Consider the following 23,324-nt stretch of genomic DNA (forward strand, 5'->3'; position numbering starts at 1 on the left):
CATATAACATACAGGAGATTTTTTGCAACAGTCTGATATATGCGATTCCATTCAATCTTATCTGGATATACGTGGACATCCTGACTGCTTCTGAAAAGATGGGGGAAAGGGATTGTCTATGATACATTTCTTCTGACCAATTGTGTTATATTCCTAACTGTCCAGTTTTTTTATTTAGAGAGTCCTCCTCGGGTCGTCATTGGTCTCCCCAGTCCTGAAGTGATTCACTTTGTGCTCTTTCTCAGATGAAGAAAAAGGCATATAAATCAAACAATCCACCAACAACAGCAAGAAATAAACCATTCTCTGATACCACAGGACAGTGCTAGTTTCACTTTACTTTCTTTTCTTTTTTTATCCCTTTACAAGGGTTTTTTTTTTTCTTGAAAGCATGCATCTTTTTAATCAGGCAAAGTGCATAAACATTATTGACAAAGAAAAACACTTATTTTACCGCATTGAAGCACTGTGGTGACTCATGTGACAGTTTGAATTGATGTATGAACAAAACAAAAAATAACATGAAAAGACATTGGGGGTCTCCCGTCAGATATGTCATAACGTTTTTGTGTGCAATTATTTAATATTTTTGTTCACTGTCCCTGAGCTTTTGCTAATTCCCTCCGGGATCTTGCTTTATTGATAACTGAAATTTACCATCTATTATTTTTTTATATGTACTCTTCAATTTTATAAGGGGACTGTCTACGACAGACGACATGCTGAGCATGAAATATTTGTGCTTATAAGAAAATACTTTCTTGACGTTACAGGATCTGTTTGACCAATCGAATTAGAATCTTTATTTTAACTAAAATTATGTGATTCATTTTTTACAGAAATAGAGGCTTTGATATTACAAAAATAGAGCCATGTATTTCCTAAAGCTTTTAGATAATAGATAGCTTTTAGCTGTTTTAAAATAGGATCAATTCTTCTATTCGATTAAATAAAGGCTTTTTGTCAATATATGATATTTTGCTTGGCAATAGCTTTTGATTGGCTCTCTGATAAAGTTCACTTTCTATATATTCATTTTTGAAACGGGACAGAGCTTTGCTACAGTAAGTGCTTCGAATCAAAAAAAAATTCCTCAGAGGGCTGTGGAACACAATTAGACTGTGCTTTTTCACAAGTTGCTTTTGTAATTGGCTTGTGCTCGTTTTTTTTTCTCCTTTGGGATTTTCTAGGCATCAAATACGAGTTTGACCCGCAATTCCGATGGTCACTTTGTTCGAAAATACAACATTTAATGACAAATAAACAAGAATTCCCTCGACAGGAATGCTACTGTTAGGTGTGATATGTTTTGTCTGTGGTAATGTGTCATGGCTGGTGACTTTTTCTTCCTCGTGATGAGGCGTGCGACTAATCGAAATCATTTCATTCTATCATTTTGTGCAGCGAGAATACTGACCTTTAACTAGACTTACAAAACTCAATTAATGCTCAACTAATACTTGGAACCCATGTAAAATATATAGCAGTGGCACAATGCACGTATCCCATTGGGTTACGACACGTGCGCGTGTCCCAATTCAAAATTCAAGCCCTAGAGAGGAAAGTTCCCTTTACTAGAGCGCCCCCTACAGGCCAGTTACATACATCTCCATACCGTCATTAAAAGTAAAGATGGTGGTTGTGCTGGAGGTGGCCGAGCCCTGCTTCAGGTCAGGGATGCTCTCGTACAGGCTCTCCCCGGGCATCAGCATTGCTTTGGCTGGGAGATGCTGTAGTTTGGGGGTCTGCTGGGGGGGTGGAGGGGGTGGTGGTGGTTGTTGTAAGGGCTGCTGGGGCCGCTTCCGCTTGGGTCGCAAGGTGGCACTGGCATTGGGCGGAGGCCTGTCTCGCCTCCAGCCTCCCCCACCCTCCATGGTCTCGTAAGCCAGGTCTGTTTCCTCGGTGCTGATGGCTTCGTAGCAGTGGTCCTCCATGCAGCCGGGTGGCGCTCTCGAGCCTTTTCCCTCCTGCGGTGCCCATGTTTGGGGTTTGACTACCACGCTGAAACCCCCGTCACGCTCACCGCGGTCACCCCGAGCCAAGGTCCTATAGCCGCTGATGTCCCTCGCAGCGGGGGGCGAGCCGGGCACGCCTCGCTTCTTTTTGCCCGGTTTGCAGACTTTCGAATACATCTCTGTGATCTATATGACAATAAAGAGACAAACCATCTGAAATGTATTTGTGAGTGGAAAATCTGTGTATACATCTTTTACTCCAAATGTTTGGTCTTTTAAGAATACACGTTTTACAGCTGCTTCTAGTTAACTCTGAAACAATGTTTAGGGGTAAGGAAGTGCTCTGGGATCATCTACAGACAATGTTTCTAGATTGTATAATACCCTACAAGACTTTTTGACTGCACAGAATGAGAAGTAGAGGATGTTTCTCAGGACTGTGTGGAAAACTTAATGCACACTCACCCCTGCTGCAGATGCTGCCATATTCTCTCCCGCATGAGAGCTTTGAATACCCATCTGCTTGTGCTGGAAGATGATGTCATCCTCTTCCGGAGGTTTCCATATGTACTGCTCTCCATTTCCCATAAACACTGCCTCCTAAAGTATTAAAAACAATTGACTAGAATAAATATTATATCACAGTTTAAGGAGCCATCTCAAACAATATACATTGGGGAGTAGAGCTCAGCATATCTAATTCATCATGACCTCCAAGCACAGTTCACAGGTTTGAAACCAGTGGTTTTAAAGAAATAGTTCACCAAAAAAGGAATTCTGACATCATTTCCTCACCCTCATGTTGTTTCAAATCGGTATGACTTTATTTCTTCTATGCAACACTAAAGGAGCTTCAAAATGTGCAAAACTCACACAACTTGTGTGCGATATTAAATCTTTTTAATGTCTCTGTGTGAGACAAATTAAATTTTAGGTCATTAGCCACTGATAGTCACTTCCAGTGAGCTGCAACTGAATCAAGTCAGTAACTCAAGAACTAGACAAGTCCAATTTGTGAACAAATCAGCTGTTTCACTCATTATATTGAAAAGAGTTGCCAGGATATTGTTCTAATTTTTTTGTGTTTTTTGAAAAAATAAAGTAATACGGGTTGGGAATGGCATGAGGTTGAGATAGAGTTTTTGGGTATACAGCAGTACTTTCCACTTCCGTATTATAGCCCCAAAAGTGCTCACTGGACCATTCAGAAGCTTAGAATGGCGCCTATAACCAATGTCATCATGTTTTGCAACAATTAGGTTGCGAAGGTCTTGAGACAGCTCTCTGCTTTTACCCATCATGAGATGTGTCTTGTGTGACACCTTGGCAATGAGACCTTTTTGTAGGCCATCATTTGGGACTGAACCAGCTGTTATTAATTTCCACTGACAGGGTGCTGGATTGCTTTTTAATTACTGTAAATTTTCAGCAGTTGTCTTGGCTTTCCATGCCTTTTTGCGCCTCCCTTTCTTCATGAGCTCAATTCTTTTTCCCTGTGTCATTTCACTTTTGTTTCTTTATATGTATGGCTTACTTGGGTTGTTACCAACATCTGGTGAAAATTTCATGTCAATAGCACCTTTGGAAATATATTTACTGAGAAAAATGATGACGTGTTCAATACTTATTTCCCCCGCTGTATATTTTTAGCTGTTGTAGGTAACAGTAAAAAAAAATCAAAGAAGATTCAAACCCTTTAAAATGGTTTCATAGTCTGGATGTGAGAAATCCACAAAGACTTTGCAAAGGTCAATTGAGGAGTCGATTCAAAACTCCTCTGAAAATAATCCTATGTACCATAATCAAGCTACAATCCCCCATCTTAATGCCTGCCCTCATGTCTAACCATCTTCTGCATCTAATGATATTGAGCTTAATGTGTTTCCTGTACTTGGGCTGTAAGGGAACAGGCTGATGCTTGCTGTGCATTTTCTCCTCATTGTTATGCAAGAGAAACGGAAGGTGGGCAATGGGGTGTGTCACAGAGCCACTTTTAAGGCAGGAATTAGCATGTTGTTTTAGCCTCTTTCGTTCAACATTGGAATTCACCTGGCCCATTTTATGGGTCTGGCTGTTTGCCAGGGTTTCAGTGAATGAGTGGTTTCACTCTGCGTTTCCGCTGGTTGCATCATCCTCATAGTTTAGTACCTATGAGCATCCAACACCCCGAATGCTGTGGATGGAACACAATGCTCGCAAGTATCATTGATTTGGACAGTTTTCTTACAGAGGAAATAATGAAGTACACTAGCAGTGTACTTAATTGCAGACCCACTTTAGTTGCAAGTCTACACTAGTGCTGAGGCACACAAAAATAGAGGAAGACATTCCCAGCATGCTTCTATTTATATATTCCATTTTAAGACACAATTTAAAGAGCAATCGGAAATTACAGTGAGTCAAAGGCTTTTAATGGTCATGAAGAGACAAATAGTTTTTAGGAGCAACAATGCTTTTATATACTGCAGTACTTCTTTGCATTTGTAGTCTTAGCGAAATGCCGTTGCAGTGTTGCATGACTTAGTGAATTACATGCTGAATGTATGTGTAGAAGTGATATAATCACAATAAATTAATTGATTCGCTTGATTCATTTATAGCATTTTAGAATTGATGGTAATTAACTGCATTGTTCTTGTTAACTGCTATACAGTATATGAGGGTTATAGACCCAAGCAGTAGAGCATGGTGCTACCAACATTTGATTCCCAGGAAGCATCTGCCAAATGCATAAATGTACAGTAGATGTAAATGCAGGTTTGTGCACCATTCAGAATGGAATTGAGAATATCCTTTAAATTCTTATTCCGTTCTTGAATGTACCAAATAGAATTGCAATATGAACCCAATAAACTTGTATGAAAATGAGTCAATCTTTTTATAGGTTTTATAGGTCTAGGTAGATAGATAGACAGATACATAGGCATGTAGATATACATAGACAGATGTAGATACCTTAGGGAAAGACGGTAGGTTGAAGCCCTCCATGTTTTTCCGAGGCATCTTCTGACTGTGTGGGTGCGTTGGAGGCGGGGCTGGGTGAGTGGGTGGGGCATGCCGAATGTCCCCACTACTGTGTCGTTGCTGTCCAAGACCCTCCTCGGTCTCCGTCCCATTGTCCCTCTTCTGGGCGGCTTTGTCCACTCTCCGGACCTTTCTGATGCAGGCGTACTCCACTGTCTCCTGCGGTTGAGGGGGCGTGTTTAGCACTTGGGGGAGGGTCTCAGGTTCCGGAATCCCACCCTCTAAGCAGTCCCCGTCAGGATCAGGTGGAGCTGGGGTATTAGCAGGGACCGCCGGTGGGGCGGGGGTGTCCGTCTCCCCAGCTCGACCTCCGACGCCATAGCGGGCATCCTCAGAACCACGTGTGGGAGAGGAGCGGCGGCCCACCTCGGCGTACGTGTGTTCCCCGTCCTCACCAGAGGGGATCTGAGGCAGCTGGCGGCCCTGAGAACGCAGGTCGGAGTTTGAGCGACGGCTAGGGAGTAGGAGCAGATCCATGCTGGCGGGACGGTTCTTCTTAGAAGATTCTACAGAGAGCAGCATGATATTAATTGAAGTCGAGAGCTTAATATCTGAGCAGCAAAACTATTGTTTTTTTTTTCCCAAAGAGACAGTAAAAAGATTTGCTCGAAACTGCAGAGGCAAAGGGCAGCAGACACATGCCAATCACTATAGAGTAAAAGTAATTACATCTACTAAAATAGCCTCATTGAAACTACCGGAATGCAGTTGGTACCATGCTCAGACCTTCCCCCCAAACTGCAGGTATGTGTGAAGAGCTAGAGACTTTAAGAGCTTTAAGAGATGTGATTTTACAGTACATACTCTTGCCATTGCAGTTGAGTCTGTTCATCTCATGAAGCTTGGTGTCTGACTTACTGATGGAGCGCAGCTTGGACTGCCGCAGTATACTCTGAAAAAAGATGCAAAGATAAACTGCTTAAAATGTGTGTTCAAATAAAAATAAAACACAGTATAACCAATACAACAAAATTGTCAGTTTTCCAATTCAGCCTATGTCGGGCATATTGTTGGGCCAAGCTAGTACATGGCAATAAATACATCTACATTAGGGTGTCTTACTGTGTGTGGTGCTAAAAAAAAGTGAAATGGCTCAAATGCCTTTGTTTTAGATTTAAAGCTTAAGAGATCCATTCAAAGTTTAGGTCAGATCCATTTCCACTGAGCCGATTAAGAAGATTAATTAAATTCCGGAGGAGCCTTCAATTTGTTACTTGAAAACTAGTTAGTGGGAAGAATTCAAATCCTGAAACAAAACCATGAACTGCTTGAACTGACATGGAACTGATCCCAGACCTGGGTTGCTTAGAAAATACGTAGAAAAGAAGGAATTGATTGCAAGGAAGGAGAAAGGGTTTCATTCACTAGCCATGCATACACATGTAATTGTGCAAAAAATGTTTATGTTTTCATACAGAAATCACGATTTATCAATAAGGTTGCAGTTTAGGATACTCTCTCTTTCTGTCAATGTATATACAAAAGTTTGGGGTTAGTAAGATTACATTTTTTGAAAGAAATTAATACTTTTATTTAGCAAGGACACATTAAATTGATGATTTTCATGTCTTGATTATAAAGACATTTATAATGTTACAAAATACTTATATGTGACCCTGGATCACAAAGCCAGTCACAAGTAGCACAGGTATATTTGTGGCAATAAACAATATATTGTATGGGCCAAAATGATCGATTTTTCTTTAATGCCAAAAATCATTAGGCTATTAAGTAAAAATCATGTTCCATGAAGATATTTTGTAAATTTCCTACTGTAAATATCTAAAACATTTATTTTTGTGAGTGAATGCAGAATAATTGCGAACATAAATGGACAACTTTAAAGGCGATTTTCTCAGTGTTTAGATTCTTTTGCACCCTCAGATTCCAGATTTTCATTATCTCTGCCAAATATTGTCCTATCCTAACAAACCATACATCAATTGAAAGCTTATTTATTCAGCTTTCATATGATGTATAAATCTCAATCTCATAAAATTGACCCATGTGACTGGTTTTGTGGTCCAGGGTCACATATTTTAAATAAACGCTGTTCTTAGAAACATTCAATTATATTCAAAGATTCCTGAAAAAAATGTAATCACAGTTTTCAGAAATATATTAAGCAGCAACTCTTTCTTGAGCACCAAATCAGCATATTAGAATCATTTCTGAAAGATAATGTGACACTGAAGACTAGTTTATGAATGTATTTAGGGATTACTGCTGAATAAATTACATTTTAAAATATATTGAAATAAAAAAAACAGTAATTATAAATTGTAATATTTCACAATATTATTTTATCAAATAAATGCAACCTTGGTGAGCAAAAGAGACTTCTTTCCAAAACAACTGACATATAGCCTACATTATATTACATTACATTAAATTATACATTCATAAACTAGTGGGAAACTAAATGGATAAGGATATGTACAACTTGTGTGCAATTATTAGTGAATGAGACCCAGAAGAGACTTAAAAATTCTCACCATGTCCATGAGCCTGTGCTTCCTCTCCTCTCCAGGGCCATTGTGTGTCTTCCCCTTTCTGCAGGACACAATCAGAGAGATGTGAATCAGTTCCAAATCAAACATTTTAGAATGTGAGGTTCAAACTTCAAATGCTTTGTTTATCCGTGGATTTATGGAGACGGAATGCGCTGACTCATTGGAGCCCCCTGATTCAATTTACTTTAGTAGTTCCAACTGTTTATCTTGTGCGGGACGAAAATGCACATTTCAATTCAATTAGGCTACTCAAAGGATTCAAGGCAGTTGCTTTTCATAAACTGTTTGAGTGAAGTCATTTGATCAGAAGTAGTAACAATGCAAGTGTATTCAAGATGAACTGTCCTCGAAATGAGTCCAGATTGGCATTTGAAACAACAGAAGGCTTTCACTGGATAATTAACAGCCATCTGAGTAACTGCATAGTGACGGTGTTCAGGCCAAAACTTAGCCACACAGAAAATCAATCAAATAATCAACATAATACAATTCAAACATCACTAAAATAGTTGAATAGATGCCGAGAATTAATTACTTCATGAACAGACAAGAAGTACACAGACATTCATGTCTTTCGGCGACTCCAGAATCTAAACTTTCCTCTCTCACTCGTACACAGAGCCCCGATCCAGACCCATTGCCCGGAATGTTCTGCCAAATTTGACCAGACATCTGTTTATTCTTGGAAAAACATGTCTGTCGTTCTCTTCTGATTGCCTAGCGTTGCTTTGATAAGATTACAGGAACAGAGTAGGTATCAGGAATCTGCCCTCAGAAGAAGAACAGCAGGAGAAATAGATACAAAAAGGATTTTGTAAAGTACTAAAGCTATTACTGAGATTACAGTGAATCACTGATATTTTGTTTTTAAGACATAACAGAATAAAAAAACATTAGTGTAATATCACGCCAGAACATTTACCCTTCTCAAAAAACTTTTTGGAATAAATATATAGTCTACAACTACAGCCTTTTAAACCCATATATGTATCTTGTTCAAGACTAACATGATATGAATTATGTGGAAGGTTAGTGAAGAGAAGTTATCACATAAGCTTCAATTTTGCCTTGTGCTCTTTAAAGGGACAGTTCATCCCCCACCCCCCCCCCCCACCCCCCCCCAAGCTTTAAAAAGGACACAAAATCATCATAACAGTGGTCCCTATTACTCGTGCACTTTATTTCATTGCTTTGTGTGACAAATTGACCGAAATTTACAATCTTCCCTTACATTGGTCAGTTAACCACTACAAAGGAATCACTGAATTAACGAGTCAGTGAGAACCGGATCAGTCTGAATCATAAATGAATCATTCCGACTGGTTTTATACTGTTTCATCTTTCATTTTTGGGTGAACTATTCCTTTATAAGCCGCACATTATAGACGTTCAAATGCAAGAATTCTTATATGAAATCTTATATTGGTAACATTTTAGTTAAGTTCATCTTTGACTACAGTGTTTAGTATATTTGCGAGCTCTAAATAATATTTTGTCAGCAAGCTTGACCTGAAGAGGTCAGTAGTAATAAGGTTAGTAGGTTTATTAGTAGTAATATCTCATACCTGTTAAGCTAGAAAACTGAAAATGTCCAATATTGAGAAGAGCTCCAACTATCTAGTATATATACATACACCTTCTCAAGTTTTTTCATTTACTTTTTCCCACAGGATCTGAATTTCCTCTATCCCTCTATCTCTCATTCCCCTAATTCTTTTTCTTTGTCCTCCCACTACCAGATGCATCATGTGCTTTGACAAAATGAGACATTAGCATTCACACAGCGCGTTCTGTGCTATCATCGGTGGAACAAGAGAGAAATAAACACTAAACAGGCACTTCCTGTTTAAACATCACTGCCATGTCAAAATGACATCCCCACCATTACCCAGTGAGCATGAAAGAGGAGTGGGTGAACTTCAATGCCATTTTTGAATAAGCTCTATAAAAGACCTTGGTGACAGTGATGGGTGAAGACAGATGATCTCTGGCTTTTATCCTAGAACAAACACATATTACATATGCCTTCATATTACAGGAGCATTGTGATATTCCTGTTATGAAGATGTATAGTACAAATCACATTGTCATAAGCAAGTATGAGAATACTAGTTTGGTGTGAACATGTTGGTCAAAATCTGTTTATTCAAAAATACTGTACTAATATAAGGCCTACATTAGAAAGTAAGATCTGCCGGTGTTCTAATTTATTGAGTGCAATGGACTGGGGAAATAAATCATGGTTCTAGCAGGTGGAATGAAAATACATTAAAAAGAAAAATTCAATAAATGTTGTTCTTTTGAACTTTCTATTCATTAAATAATTTTGAACAGAAAGTATCAAGGTTTCCACAAAATAATTAGCAGCACAACTGTTTTCAACATTGATAATAATAAGAGATTAACATCTCTTGAGCAGAAAATCTGAATATTTAAATGATTTCTGCAAAATTCAGCTAAATATACAGTTTTGCCATCACAGGACTAAATTACATTTTATGGTTTGGTGTATTTTTTTATTATTTTTTGGTGTACTGGGTTATTGCTAGGGTGTTTCTAGATGGTTTCTGTTGTGTTCTAGCCGATGTCTCTATAACAATCTGGTCACAATATATGGTGTCCTTCCTTCAGTGGAAGTCTAAGGACGTTTTTCACTGTTTTATTTGAACCCTCTCCTCATGAGCTGCATGATTTGAGGTATTATGTATGCAACACAAAAGCAGGATGAGTTATGCACTACACTTAGGGGTTAGGGGTTTGAACAAGCAAGCACCCCTGAATATGAATCTAAACAAACAAGCAGAGAGGACAAAAAATTCGAGCATTTTATATATGAGCATATGTGTTAGTGTGCAACTCACCTCTGGCAGCCCACACATAGCACGACGATGAGAATGGTGACAACGAAGGCTGAGGCGGCGGCGATGGCCCCCAGCAGCAGTACTTTGCCGTAGGGATGAGCAGAGAAGTTCACCCCGTCCTGCATGGAGGCCATGTGGAAGTGCTAACACACACACTTTCACGCACGCCCTCACACATGCACACACATATGCACACACACTCTCAAACACTGTCCACAAGATCTGAAAGGGAAAAGTGAAGGTGCTAGAATCAGTTCCTTTCTGCTTTGTTAAGCCTTTTTCACCCATCAGAGGGATAACAAAAATGAATCATACTCTTTCACATGGGCTATTTCAATATTAGGGGGTCTGAGCCCCCAATGAGAGTATGATTTAAAAAAAAAATTTTATAAATTGTTTGTATACTAGGGTAGGCATGAACAATACCTAGTGATGTTCTACTACACTACCTATAAAGTCAATCCCTGAATATTGAGTTCATTTCTTATTTTAAATAACCAGCTAATATTCATTAAGAATATAGACAAACTTTATATAACTGCAATAGTCTAACTTTAAAGAAGATCTAAATTAATCATTTTCATTCATGGAGATAACATGGAAAATGTGCCATGCTTTTGGAGGATTTCTGTCATCTGGTGGAAAACAAACACTTTTAACATAAAAATGACATGAAACATGAAACACTGATGCAGATATCATAACAATCTATTAATAAATGCACACACGTTGTCCTCTGTTTTTGACACGGACGTTGCACTGTTTTGAAGAACACGTTGAGATGAGATGAGATGAGACGAAGCCTGTCGCCGATTTCATATGCGTTTTAAAGGGGACTGAGGCGATCACGAATTAGTGTATATATTACGGAGTTAATTGCAAATTTGGAAAGGTGGATTGGGGGGGGGGGGGTAAAGCCCTCCTTAAAAAGGCCTAGTGATGCCCCTGCTCTTTTATTCCTTCCCTGAAGCCATTCTCTGGAGTGTGAATGAATGACAGAGAATGACTCTCCCCCACACTTTCTCTTGTTCTCTCTCTGTCTCACTCTTGTACTTTTATTTTGTCTTTCTCTCTGTGTGTGTCTCCTGTAGGTCTCTCTCTCTTCTCACCCACGGTGTGTCATTTTCTGCCCACTGACTGTCACTCAGCGTTTGTTTGAAATCATTTGCCTCAGACTAGAGGGCATTTTTCATACGAAAATTCACGATCATCAGGTACCTCATCTGTCTGTTGCAGTGAACAAACAGGCGACAGTAAACGCAGTTGCTGAAACCCTGAGCTTTTACATGTCACTGCTTGAAATTTTTGCCATAAAAAAAACACTATTTTGCTCTCTGATGAATATGACAGTACACTCATGGTCCTGCGAGGTCCCTTGCTCTGCTTGCTTTAAAAAACATTTGATTTGGTAGACTAACATTAGATGGCTAAAAATAGCAGTGGCATGCTAATAAGCTCACACAGAAAGTGTAGCAGTGCCTGGGGGTCCAAGTGGTCAGCTACTGCTTAATGTCCCAGGGGCCAAAGTGGTCATGCACTATATTCACCAGGAGCCCAAGTGTTAAACTTTATTTGACAGTGTCAGGACACACGGCTTGAGGCTTTAGAGGCCCCTGGCAGTCCTGACACTATTATGCATTACAGATAAAATGCATATATATGTTTTAGATATTACACATACAAACTGTTTAGAAATATATTTATATAAAAAATTTCAAAAAATATATGTATATATATATATGCTATGTTTTAAATTTATATTAAATACTGAATATATAATTAGAATATAATATATATATTCTATATAATATATCTAAAATAATATACAAAAAGTATATATATATATATATATATATATATATATATATATATATATACACAGACACATCTCCAACTCTGTTTCTATAGGGGACATCGCAAATGTCTGCACAGGAGAACAGATGCATTGAAATGAACCCATGTGAGACAAATGTATAATACAGTCTACACACTTGACAGCGTTGTTGCGTACACTTCTCCAATTGTCCCATGTTCTCCATTACATCAGAAATCTTCTGAATGAGCCAGCACTTTTGAATGGAGAGTGAGTCCAGAATCGCTCAGTCACCTTTTGTTTCCATGCACAATCCCGTCTTTATTTTTCATTGTGAAGACTTGTACTGCTGGTGGGAGTACAAGGATTTCTATTGCTATTTCCGACTCGCACCTTACAGGCATCATGCATGAGCTCAAGTGTGTAAATTTTGTCAGATAAAGAATTACCCCAGTTTTAATTATTTTGGCTCTTGGTTTAGCACTATCAAAGGGAAGTGAGTCATGATAAGAGCTGAAATACCTCTGTGCATAAGCAAACAACATTGTCGAAAACAACAAAGGAGGGAGACAATACTAAGAAAATGTCTCTTTCATTGTGTCTTGTTCTTTGTCAGACTGAAAAAGGACTTTTTACTAAAATGCGGTTGTCACAAGTGTAGTACGCATGCATACTTGCCCTGAGTTGCACCTGAATTCCTGATGACCCCTTTTAAACTGTACACGGGTCTCTTGAGTATGCATCAATGAAAACATGCCTGATGATTAATGAGTGGATCCATCATGCACTCACTCCCTGTTTATACACAGAAAACAGAGAGTGTTTGTCAAAGGCTGCCAGGCAAAATTAAGGAAAAATGCGGTGCTAGACTAAGGCACACATCCAGACCCTCACATTCCAGATATCAATGAAGATTACAATAGAATCGCCACAGGAGCTCTGTCCGCCCAACAGCACCAACAAAACTCAATAGGACTCAATGTGAATTACTCAATATAACCAAAACAAATCAATCATGATCTGCACTTAGGGATAGTTCACCCAAAAAGGAAAATGTTGTCACACCTAAACTTGGTTGGTTAGATCAAAATGTCAATGATTGCCTAATTAACATGACAAGCATTAGCCCCGGCAGGTGGATATACGCACTCATTGAACAAAAAGATGTTTCTCCATTATGGCCATTCGAAATTAACCATAAGTACTCTGACTAAGAATTGTTTTGCAAGGAACATATATTGCTAATATTTAATTTAATATAAGACATGTCTTACTCCAAATCTGTCCAGAGCACCCATGGCGTATTTCAAATCTCATTAATTTATTGGCAGTGCGTTATTCTCATATCTTAAATGCCTAATCAAATTAAAGAAATTAAAAAACGACTGAAAGATAATCTCTTTCTCCAGATGGGCCTTTTTAGCACCATTTGATTTGCTCAAGACAAACAGAATATTGAAACACTGATGACTATAATAAAAGCCACTGTGATTTTGATTCAAGGTGACTTGAGCTGCTTATTTAGGTTGCATCGGCATGATAGAATTTGCTAATGGCAGCCTAATAACTTGAGCTTTCTTGGTTTCATTGTTTCCCAATCAGATGAGTGTACCTGAGCATCCAGAGAGATACTAAAATCATCATCTCTATAATGCCTTTCAGATACACATAACACAAGCAAATTTGTGTTATTCTCAAAAGTGACATGCAATTTGTCTGTCCACACTGAACATGAAACTGCAGTGCGATGTGAATCAAACCAATGAATTTGGACCAATGAGATGTAACAGTGGACAGGGCTTCCCAGCTTGATGCAGCAAATATACACACCAAACACTCATTATAATATCCTGTCACAACATGTTTGCAGCTAGGCAAAAACTCAGATTTACATGGTGCTTACAAGCTTTTATTGTGATTAAATATATAAAGCATCTGCTGAATGACACTTAACCAAATACAAAACCCTAGCCCATGTTGCAAACTACTACTAGTGTGTGTTGTCATATGTGTTTCTGGAAAGAAAGAGATGAGGACAGTGCTCAAAATGAGTGCTCTGTCAGGGATTGTTCTGTCATGAGCACATTATTCTGAGGCTAGATGGAGCTGTGACTGTGTTTCATCCCACCGAATGGCAGAATCACATGTTGGTCATATTGATTTGTCAAGTCATTCCCAATAATGATGTGTTTCATGCAGAGAAGCATGCTGGGTGAATAAAATAGTCCCTGTAACTGTCAACAGGTGCAGATGCTGTTATGTGCATATGTGACTAGACTAGACAGTGTTACATAAAAAAAAAAACAATCAAAGGTATAGATGCTGACCTTTCTGATGACAATGCATGTCATTTTGACATATTCTACAGAATTTAAAGGGTTTGTTCACCCAAAAATTATCATTATCCCATAATTTACTCACCCTCAAGCCATCTTAGGTGTATATGACTTTTTCTTTCAGCCAAACTATCTTCCACTGGAACTAGACTCGTGTACAGCCATTACGGAAAGCCAGTGATTATAGTTTATAAACTTATAAATATGGATATTTTTCTTACAAAACGTATCGTTTCAGTTCAGAAGGCCTTTATTAACACCCTGGGACCATATGGATTACTTTTATGATGGATGGATGTGCTTTTTGGTAAGGGTTAGTTCACCCAAAAATGAAATATCTAAAATCAAGATATTTTTTATGAAATCCGAGAGCTTTCTGTCCCTCCATAGACTGCATTGTTATTACCACTTTCAAGGCCCAGAAAGGTAGTAAAGACATTGTTAAAACAGTCCATGTGACAACAGTGGTTCAACTAACCCTTTAATATAACTCTGATTATGTTTGGCTGAAAGAAGAAAGTCATATACACCAAGGATGGCATGAGGGTTAGTAAATTATGGGATCATTTTTATTTTTGGGTGAACTAACCCTTTAAGGTGCCTTACACTGTGATTTACGGCTTACTACTTTGAGTATTTCCTATAATAACTGCCATAAATTAAAAACTGTTATTGTTTTCTAGTCTCAACCAAAGATGGCACTATTATTGTGGTATAATCAATATGTGTTGGTCTGTTCCTGTCTACGTGGGCGGTTCTTGGCCAGAATAAGTTGTAGTGTAGACTGGAACTGATGGTGTTCATGAGACTAGGGCTCTTTAGTCCACACACACATCTACGTCAAAGTTCAAATAAAACCATCTCTCAAAAATAGCACTGAGAACACTAACGGTTAAACTCCATCACACTTTTTGGACTGCGTCGAACTTGGCAAATGTGAGGAGTTTGTGGCTAAATCTACATCTTGTCTTTGCTGGGCTAATTAAACAGTAAAGAGCTTGTTTCCTGTGTAATTACATGGATACTATTTGGGAAGAAGCAGAAGCCTGTCTCTGATACACAGTCTCTGTCTTTATTCTCCGACTGATTAATTTTCCTTTCTGAAAACCAACTCATTAGAGCAAGACAAAATCCTCTGTAATTGGTAAAATCAGCTAATGCTGCGCAATAATTTAGGATACCCAGGACAATCCCCTTAAAATTATTACCGCTTCATATTTGATTAATGTGACCAAGCAAAACGAAAACATCCTGTTCACTCTTAATTGGAGACTTTCAGTCCATCACACAATTTAAATTGAAACACAAATGAAACAAGCCCTCCAGTCTTGAGAGCTATTAACAGAAGTTATGATATATTACTGCAATAAATGACTACGTACAACTTCTTGACTACAGTATAAATAAATTCAGTAAACATGCTTAACATGTTAAAATATGTAAAAGATGGCCCCTATATAATTAAATAGATTTTAAAGTGCCCCATTATGCTTTTTCAAATATTACCTTTCATGCAGTGTGTAATATATTATATTACTGTAATTATATATTACAGATAAAAGTGCACAACAATAAACTTATCTCCTAAAGAAAGAATAGATTCTATAGATCTGCTGAAATGAGTCATCAGAAATTCTAGTCTCACTTCCAGTTTCATACCTACATAATGTAAGAAATTTGCATCTATGTTCTTCATTGGCTGTCTGCGAACAACGTCTACTTTTACCCTCCCTTTAGCTGAGGCCTGGAAGAGTTTGGTTTGTGTTGTCGATATTTGGAGAAGACACTATTTTCCGCACTACGAATCCACTTTGCATGCACTTTCAAAAGGGGAAAGTCTCGCGCCGGAATTAAAATGTGAAAAATAAATGTCGCCATCGTTACTTTTCTATCACTGTGTGTGTATCAAGTGCTGAGAAGGCCTCCGAAGCTGAAATTCAGATATGTCTGACAACCAATACATTGCAGATTTAAAATTTACTTATACTTTGTCTCAATAAAAAATAAAACACTGAAAACTAAAAATCAATAATTTTTAATCCTACAAGTGAATTTAGGCAACACAACATTATAAGATGCAGTATGAAAAGTAGATAGGCTATGCATTTTGAGATTTGCCAAATTTTACATTTAACAGTTTAAATTATGCAGCCTATGTTTTTAAAATTATTCCAATCTTCGAAATATCCTTATTGAATCTAGATAGTTTACCAGCAATGGCCAACCATGCTGGCATTTTCAATGTTTAAACTACTGCTCCCTAGTGGTTATTGTCTGCAATTCCAGATTCATCAAACAACAACAGCTTACACAGGTCCTTCATGACGCCTCAGCATGTCCAAACTCATGGAACTCCAGGTCCCAATCACATGATTAATCCTTTTTATTCGGATTCCCTGTTTTTCATTTCTTAACCATGTGTCTGAAATTAATCTCATTGGTTTAACGAAGACTAAAGTGGATTGTGTAATAATGGCAGGTCTCCATCTGTATGTCAGACACCAGCTTCTATTTTCCAGTCAATTACTTCCCCAGAGAAATAAAGAGAAATATTGTGCCTGTTTGTAAGGAGCTCATGGAACAGGGAAGAAGAAAGAGAGAAACAGACACAGAGAGAGATTGGGGAATGGCATGTTTTAATTACTGTGAAGCCCTAGATTTCAGTCAGAGAGAAACTGGCACGTCCCCCCAAACCCAAGAGACATGACTCTCTCGCCTCCTCCCCCTCTCGTTTTTTCCCCCTTTCACTCTTTTCCTTCTCTTTCTGTCCGTTTTGCATCAGCAAAAAGAATGGGGGAATGGGTATAAGTGGATAGAAGTGGAAAGTAAACTACAAAAATGATGACGACAAATGAATACATGAACTAAAAACATGTTTTAGGTGTTCGCTCAACTTCTGTCACTGACATTCATGTCATCAGAAATCATCGACTCTCATTGAAAATTAATTAGTTCCTTCTTCTTTGTTTTAAATCTCTGCATGTGTGAACGGCCCTTAAGTCTCCTCTGAGCAGCATGTTAGCATGAGAGATGTTAAACGATTTATTCGTAAACAAGTCATGTCCTGTCATCTTGTCTTGGGTTTAAAACAAACACATCCTTCAAGCCAAACTCCTCAGTGCCACCTTTACATAACTACTTTGTTTTAAGATAAGATATAAATTATTCTAGAACTAAGTATAAATGACTGATGGAACTGATAGTTACAGCTGCACTGTTGCTACTATTTCCATCTACAGCGCTAACAGCTAATGCTAACTGAATGTGATGAACATACGATACAAAATTCAATTGATTCACATTGAAGAAGCCATAAATAATGACCAAACTTGATGGTAAGCTCTTTTGACGTTGAGCAGTATCCAATCTCTTAGCAACCATCTAAAGACACCCTAGCAACCACTCAAAACACCCTATCAACTGAATAGCAATCCTCTTAAAGACACCCTATTCTTGTGATTTTTTATATTCTACTTGCACTAGCAAACATCACTCCGATTTTTTATTTAGAAAATGTAATGTAAATTCATAATTTCAGTTTTATTTAAATTACAAAAAATATACATATTTTGAATAGTTTTAGATAAATAAATTAGGTTGATCATTTCCCGTTATCAGCATTTATTATATATGCTGATATCCCACTGTTTAAGAAAATTACATATATATATCCCACTGTTTAAGAAAATCAGAAGAAATACATTTGTAGAAAGTAGCAGAACAGTATTGTAATGATTTATTTATTTAAATATAATCTGCCATTTTAAAAACTGTTCAGTATATTAGTATAATGAAAGAGAAAAAAAAACAATGTAAGCAAATTACTGGCGTCATGAACAGCCTGCAGTGCTGAATTGAAACAGATCAAAACACAATGACTGAAAATAGCAGATTTTAAGGTCACCAGAGATTCCTGCCCTTATGACCTTTGTTTTGAGGAGACAAGGACCTTCTGACCTCTCGCTAAGACATTGTGGAGATGTAGTTTTGCAAGTAGCTGTGAATCATTCAGGTTTGATCATTCTGGTCTCTTCCACATGACCTTCACTGTCAAACTAAGAAAACATTCACCCACACAATCTGTACTCAATATGTAACTATACTGTAGGTGGGGCAAATAAATTTGGATTTCCTGTATTTTCATGCAATCAAATGCTCTTCATGCAGATATTGCAGGTCTAAAAAAATACACAGATACAAACACACAAATATGCACACACTCTTATGTTCAAGGACAGATATAGGCTGTGTATGTTTCCTCCTGTGAGGAGCTATGGCCACTCATCTGCTCCATGATAAGACTGAGAGAAGGAACTCTTCAGCAGAGCCTCAAGTTTAATGGATGTCTGCCTGCAGGGCCTTATCGCACCGTAACAGACCTACAGCAAATCTCTGACGGTTCTCTCAAAATTTGTAGACTCTGTTCAGCTAGGCCACCTCAGGATAAACAAGAGGTTCAGGTAATTGAGTACAGGGGAAACACATTTCAGATGTGACAAAACAAGGCATGTGATTCACGTAAAAGTTTTCCCAAATAGAAGACTTCAATGTTCACGATTAAGAAAAAGATCAGCTTGTTGAGTCTTGTTGACCAACCTGGTCTGGTTCCTCTGTCATGACCAAGTTTAGTCACAAAGACCAGGCACAGATGACACAGCAGACACAGCTGAGGGAAAATATTAGGGTTTAAAAATACTCTGAATGCTTATGTCATGCTGGAGTCAACATCATTTAAATCATTTAAATTTTGCTATGCATTGCATCACCTGTATATTATACTTACAGGTTATATTATAACCTGCAACTGTAGGGTTTCCAAGCAAGTGCAGCCTCCTTGTCTCTTTAGACAAAAAATTATTTAGAAACCGTTCTTTACCCCTCCTTACTCCAGACATTACAACGTATCACATGTGACCCAATGTTGGATTTTTTCCATTGATTGGACAGTACAGAACATTCTGCTCGCTTTCTCTGATGCTCAAGGGTAGGGAAATCATATCTGTTTCAGTCTCCACCAATCAACAGGAAGTTTATATGACTGAGCAGTTGGGCCCCAACAGTCTGATTCATTGCAGCCAGTCACTCTCACAAACTAACTCACATACATGACACAGAACCTTCATCTGTCTGTTATATGGATGACATGTACATTGCGAGTCTGATCCGGCAAGCCTTCCCTCAACACTAGCGTTGGCAATTTGATTCATTTAAACTTGATTCTTCTGAATCGTTCACAAAAAGATTCATTCAGATTCGTACTGTTGCCCTTTCTGCAAATTACATTGTTAGGCCAGTAGGTGGCAATTGAATATGTTATGTTTATTCTTGATGAGTGAATTATTAAACCAATTCGTTAGAAAGACTCATTCATTACTGAATGATTCCGGAAACGAGAATCGACGCATGAAGATATTCGTTTACGAAAGAGATGCTGCACTGAGCTGCTCGTTCAGTATAGGAGGCGTGTCCTTCAAACGCCGCTCTCGAATGCTATTGGGTCGTACACGCTGAAGAAACCTAAAAACCTTAGGAGCTTTTTTCATTCACCTAAAATGTTAACTCACAAACTGAAAATAGACTAGTTTAAAGTCATTAGTGTTCTGTTTAGTCTATAGACTTTTCCAGTTTATCTGGCACGGGCGACCTCAACTTGTACAGTGAGCTTCGTCTCATGCCGAAATTACACATCATCATCTTAAAGGCCCACTGAAGTGGCATTATTTCATGTCACATGTGTTGACGTAATTTCCACTGAAACAGGAAGACTCGGAGGGACATATCGAACCCCAAAGAATTTAGTTTATATCACAGCTTGCCTTGGCCAGAGCCGTTGAGCTCGGTAAAGCCGCAGTTTCCTCCTAATCTCCTCCATTTTGTTTTAAAAATAGGATTCTGTGCAGAATTCAAATGGGTCTGATATGTTTTCTGGTATGTGCCGACTCGCGCATATGATCTGCTCTGTGCTATTGTGTCTCTGGACCGGAGCAGACTGTGTGCGTGACACTTACGTGAAACCAGACTTCAGTCGCCCCATTGGAAGGCATTACACTGTCTGAATTGAGCCTATCCACTAATTATAGCGCGCAATGTGCCATTCACCATGTAGAAAACAGTAAATGGTTGAACAAGTGACCGATTTTTAATGTAGGGCAGAGACTAGATATATGGGACAGGACGCTTTAGATTCTATAGAGAACATTTGATTGGACAGAAAATCTGATGAGAAGCTGAAGAGCAAACTGATGTGATCAAAATCATTGATCCATGTTAGCGGAAGTGAGAGACTAAGTTTTGAATGTTTATATCTTCTAAATCTACATATCGAAATATCTTTGAAATATCTTTTGCCATGGTTTTGGAGCACACTAGCTTATAGATAACAGTAAGGCAAACATATTCATATTAAAAGCCAAAAAAAAAACACATTAATTTTGATTTCATGGGGACTTTAAAGTACTGCGCCCTTTTTTGCAGACAGGAGATCAGTCAGCTTTTACTGCGGCTGTTTATTCAGACACAACAGGTTAGCAAAATAAGTACTATTTTGATTCGATTTGCCCATATGAACTTTAAAACGTGAGCTGTTTCAACTGAAACACTGCTGTAGGCTATATGTCAAGTATGCCAGTAGGCTATGCAACACCATTGTTTTCCTGGCTCATACGTGATATGTAGCGCGAATGCATGATATGTTATGACCCGCAGCGGTCGACCTCTTATTCAGCACGAGTAATTCGTTGCTCCCGAGGGTATCGTCCCGCCAATCACTGATGCACTCAGGAAATAATCTCACAAGATCAAAGTGGAAATGCACGCGCAGTGCAGGCGCGTCCTCGAGGCCAGCTCCCACAGCAGACTGCAAGAGGTTTCCATCGAAATCCCTTTTAATTGAGGGGAAACAAATAAATGAGCGGCTATGTTGCTGCTCCCTTAATTGATTCCATAATTCACGGTATTAAATATGATACCGAGCAGTGCTGAACAGCTGGTTTCAGCCGCGTGAGAGAGTGTGCCACAACCTGCTTATAAACCGTTTAATTAAGCGTCGAATCACAAAGGGTAATGCGGCTACACTGAAGCTGTTGCACACGTGTCTTCTGACTTATTATGCGAGTCATTAATATAATGTAAACGGGACGCCTATTCCTCCAACCTCCAACAGCAAATGATCATGCTATACATTCTGATATGCGTTTAATACAGGGTTCAGTTGTATGGCCAGCACGTAGGCAGAAGTGCATGCCAATGAGACGAGAGCCGTATACAGATGCTGCTGAAGATACTCACTCAGTTTAGGGATTCAGGGGGCGCGTCGCCGCGCAGCATCCACCTCGCTGCACTCTCTCTGCTGCTGCTGAAACGTCTGGCTCCCGATCGAACCCCGCAAGCATAATCAATAACCTGCGTTGAGCCTGGATTCGTATGTTAGGGAGGACATGTGTGCGGTATGGCATCTGGCGTCCTCAGCGCAACCTCTGACCATCCCCATTGTTCCCGTGCTGCATGCCGCGTCGCTCACAAGGCGAAAGGTGTAAACGCACAGCTGGGTTATTCCAAGTCGAGGTTCAGTTGTGATATGAAGACCAAGTCACGGCTGCCTCCGTTGAGGCACCTCAAGCCTCAATCCTGTCTGGAGAATCGGCGACAGTACCATATGACAGCGCGGTGCCCACTCCATTGGCATTTGGAGCTCGCGTTTTGCGCCACTGCGCGGCCAGTCTGGGAATGACAGCCAGTGGTTGAAAAGTACAGAAAGTACTGTAGGCTATGTTGTGATTACCATATTCACTATCATTCATGACACTTTATAAGTACGTTTTTTAAATTCATTTTCTATTGTGTTATGCATGACAATGTAAAATGAATTATAAAAATAAATGCACATTTTTACAATAACTTGGGTACAGGGTTGACTGTTTGAGCTTGACCAATAGAGTCAATTGTCAACACGATACTCATATAAATAAAGGTTCCAGAAGGGAGTTTTCACAACGATACCATGAAAGAATCATTTCTGCATTCCCGAAGAACATTTCAGTGAACCGTTCCTAAAAGAACCATTTTTTCTTAGAGCGAAGAACATTACAATGATCTAAAGAACATTTTACCAAATGGAAAGTAAAAGGTTCTTCATGGAGCCATCGATGCCAAAAAAAAGACCCTTTATGTTTAAAAGTACATTTAGTACCTAATTTAGGAACATTTAATCAACCATCATGTTACAGCATCTAGCCTGCACAAATGGAGACATATATTTAATGGGCACAAAAGGGGATTCACAAACAGGTTCTAGGTGCCAACCCACCAATCTAACATAGCTCTCTCTCTAAAGATATTAAAATTCAGCACAAACTGAGACACACAGACCTAAACCCCTGCACCCTGCTGTTAATCATCCATCTGTGGGACTATGGACCGTGCAGTAAGCATATACTCACTGCAGCAGGCAGCTGTGTTCAGGTGGGTGATATGTGCTGAACATGGCTGGGCACTGCAGGGGCTAGTCCAGTAGGAGGGCGTCCAAATGATGAAAAATGCAACCTCAGGGCTGACATCTTAATTACTTTATAAATCAAGAAAGAAAAAAACATACTTAGAAGTCTAAACACAAACATATGCACACAAACCCCATTGTGTAGATAACTCCATATGGTGCAGTTCAGCATAGGATGTTCTGAGATTTGAGTTTGACTTGAGTTTTCAGTGTTTGCTGAGGTAAGTAAAAGGAGTACAATGATATTCTGGCATCGTTGTTGTTACACTGTAAAACAAATTATATGAACAATAAGTTATGACAATATAGGCCTATATTTTTACATTGC

The 23,324-nt window shown here is 38.8% G+C and overlaps 1 protein-coding gene across 1 annotated transcript; it reads right to left on the minus strand.

The window, feature by feature from the left end:
• Positions 1–385: 385 nt before the first annotated feature.
• Positions 386–22,134, minus strand: LOC308680394 (uncharacterized protein). The gene is made up of 7 exons (XM_081348516.1): positions 21,790–22,134; positions 10,354–10,575; positions 7,475–7,532; positions 5,838–5,871; positions 4,911–5,485; positions 2,421–2,555; positions 386–2,141 (listed from the first exon to the last, which is right to left on the minus strand). Exons 2-7 carry the CDS (start codon positions 10,485–10,487, stop codon positions 1,587–1,589), a joined length of 1,491 nt encoding a protein of 496 aa, XP_081204642.1. The 5' UTR covers positions 10,488–10,575; positions 21,790–22,134; the 3' UTR covers positions 386–1,586.
• Between the last annotated feature and the right edge of the window lie 1,190 nt (positions 22,135–23,324).

The sequence above is a fragment of the Scardinius erythrophthalmus genome, assembly GCF_964197995.2.
Source record: "Scardinius erythrophthalmus genome assembly, chromosome: 20".
Classification (NCBI taxonomy): Eukaryota; Metazoa; Chordata; class Actinopteri; order Cypriniformes; family Leuciscidae; genus Scardinius; species Scardinius erythrophthalmus.

Coding starts and splice junctions, on each gene's coding strand:
- LOC308680394 (XM_081348516.1), bottom strand. CDS start 10,487: ATGGCCTCCATGCAGGACGGGGTGAACTTCTCTGCTCATCCCTACGGC. Junction 7,533..10,353: donor CTATGTGTGGGCTGCCAGAG/GTGAGTTGCACA, acceptor TGTGTCCTGCAG/AAAGGGGAAGACACACAATG. Junction 5,872..7,474: donor AGCACAGGCTCATGGACATG/GTGAGAATTTTT, acceptor ATCTTTTTTCAG/AGTATACTGCGGCAGTCCAA.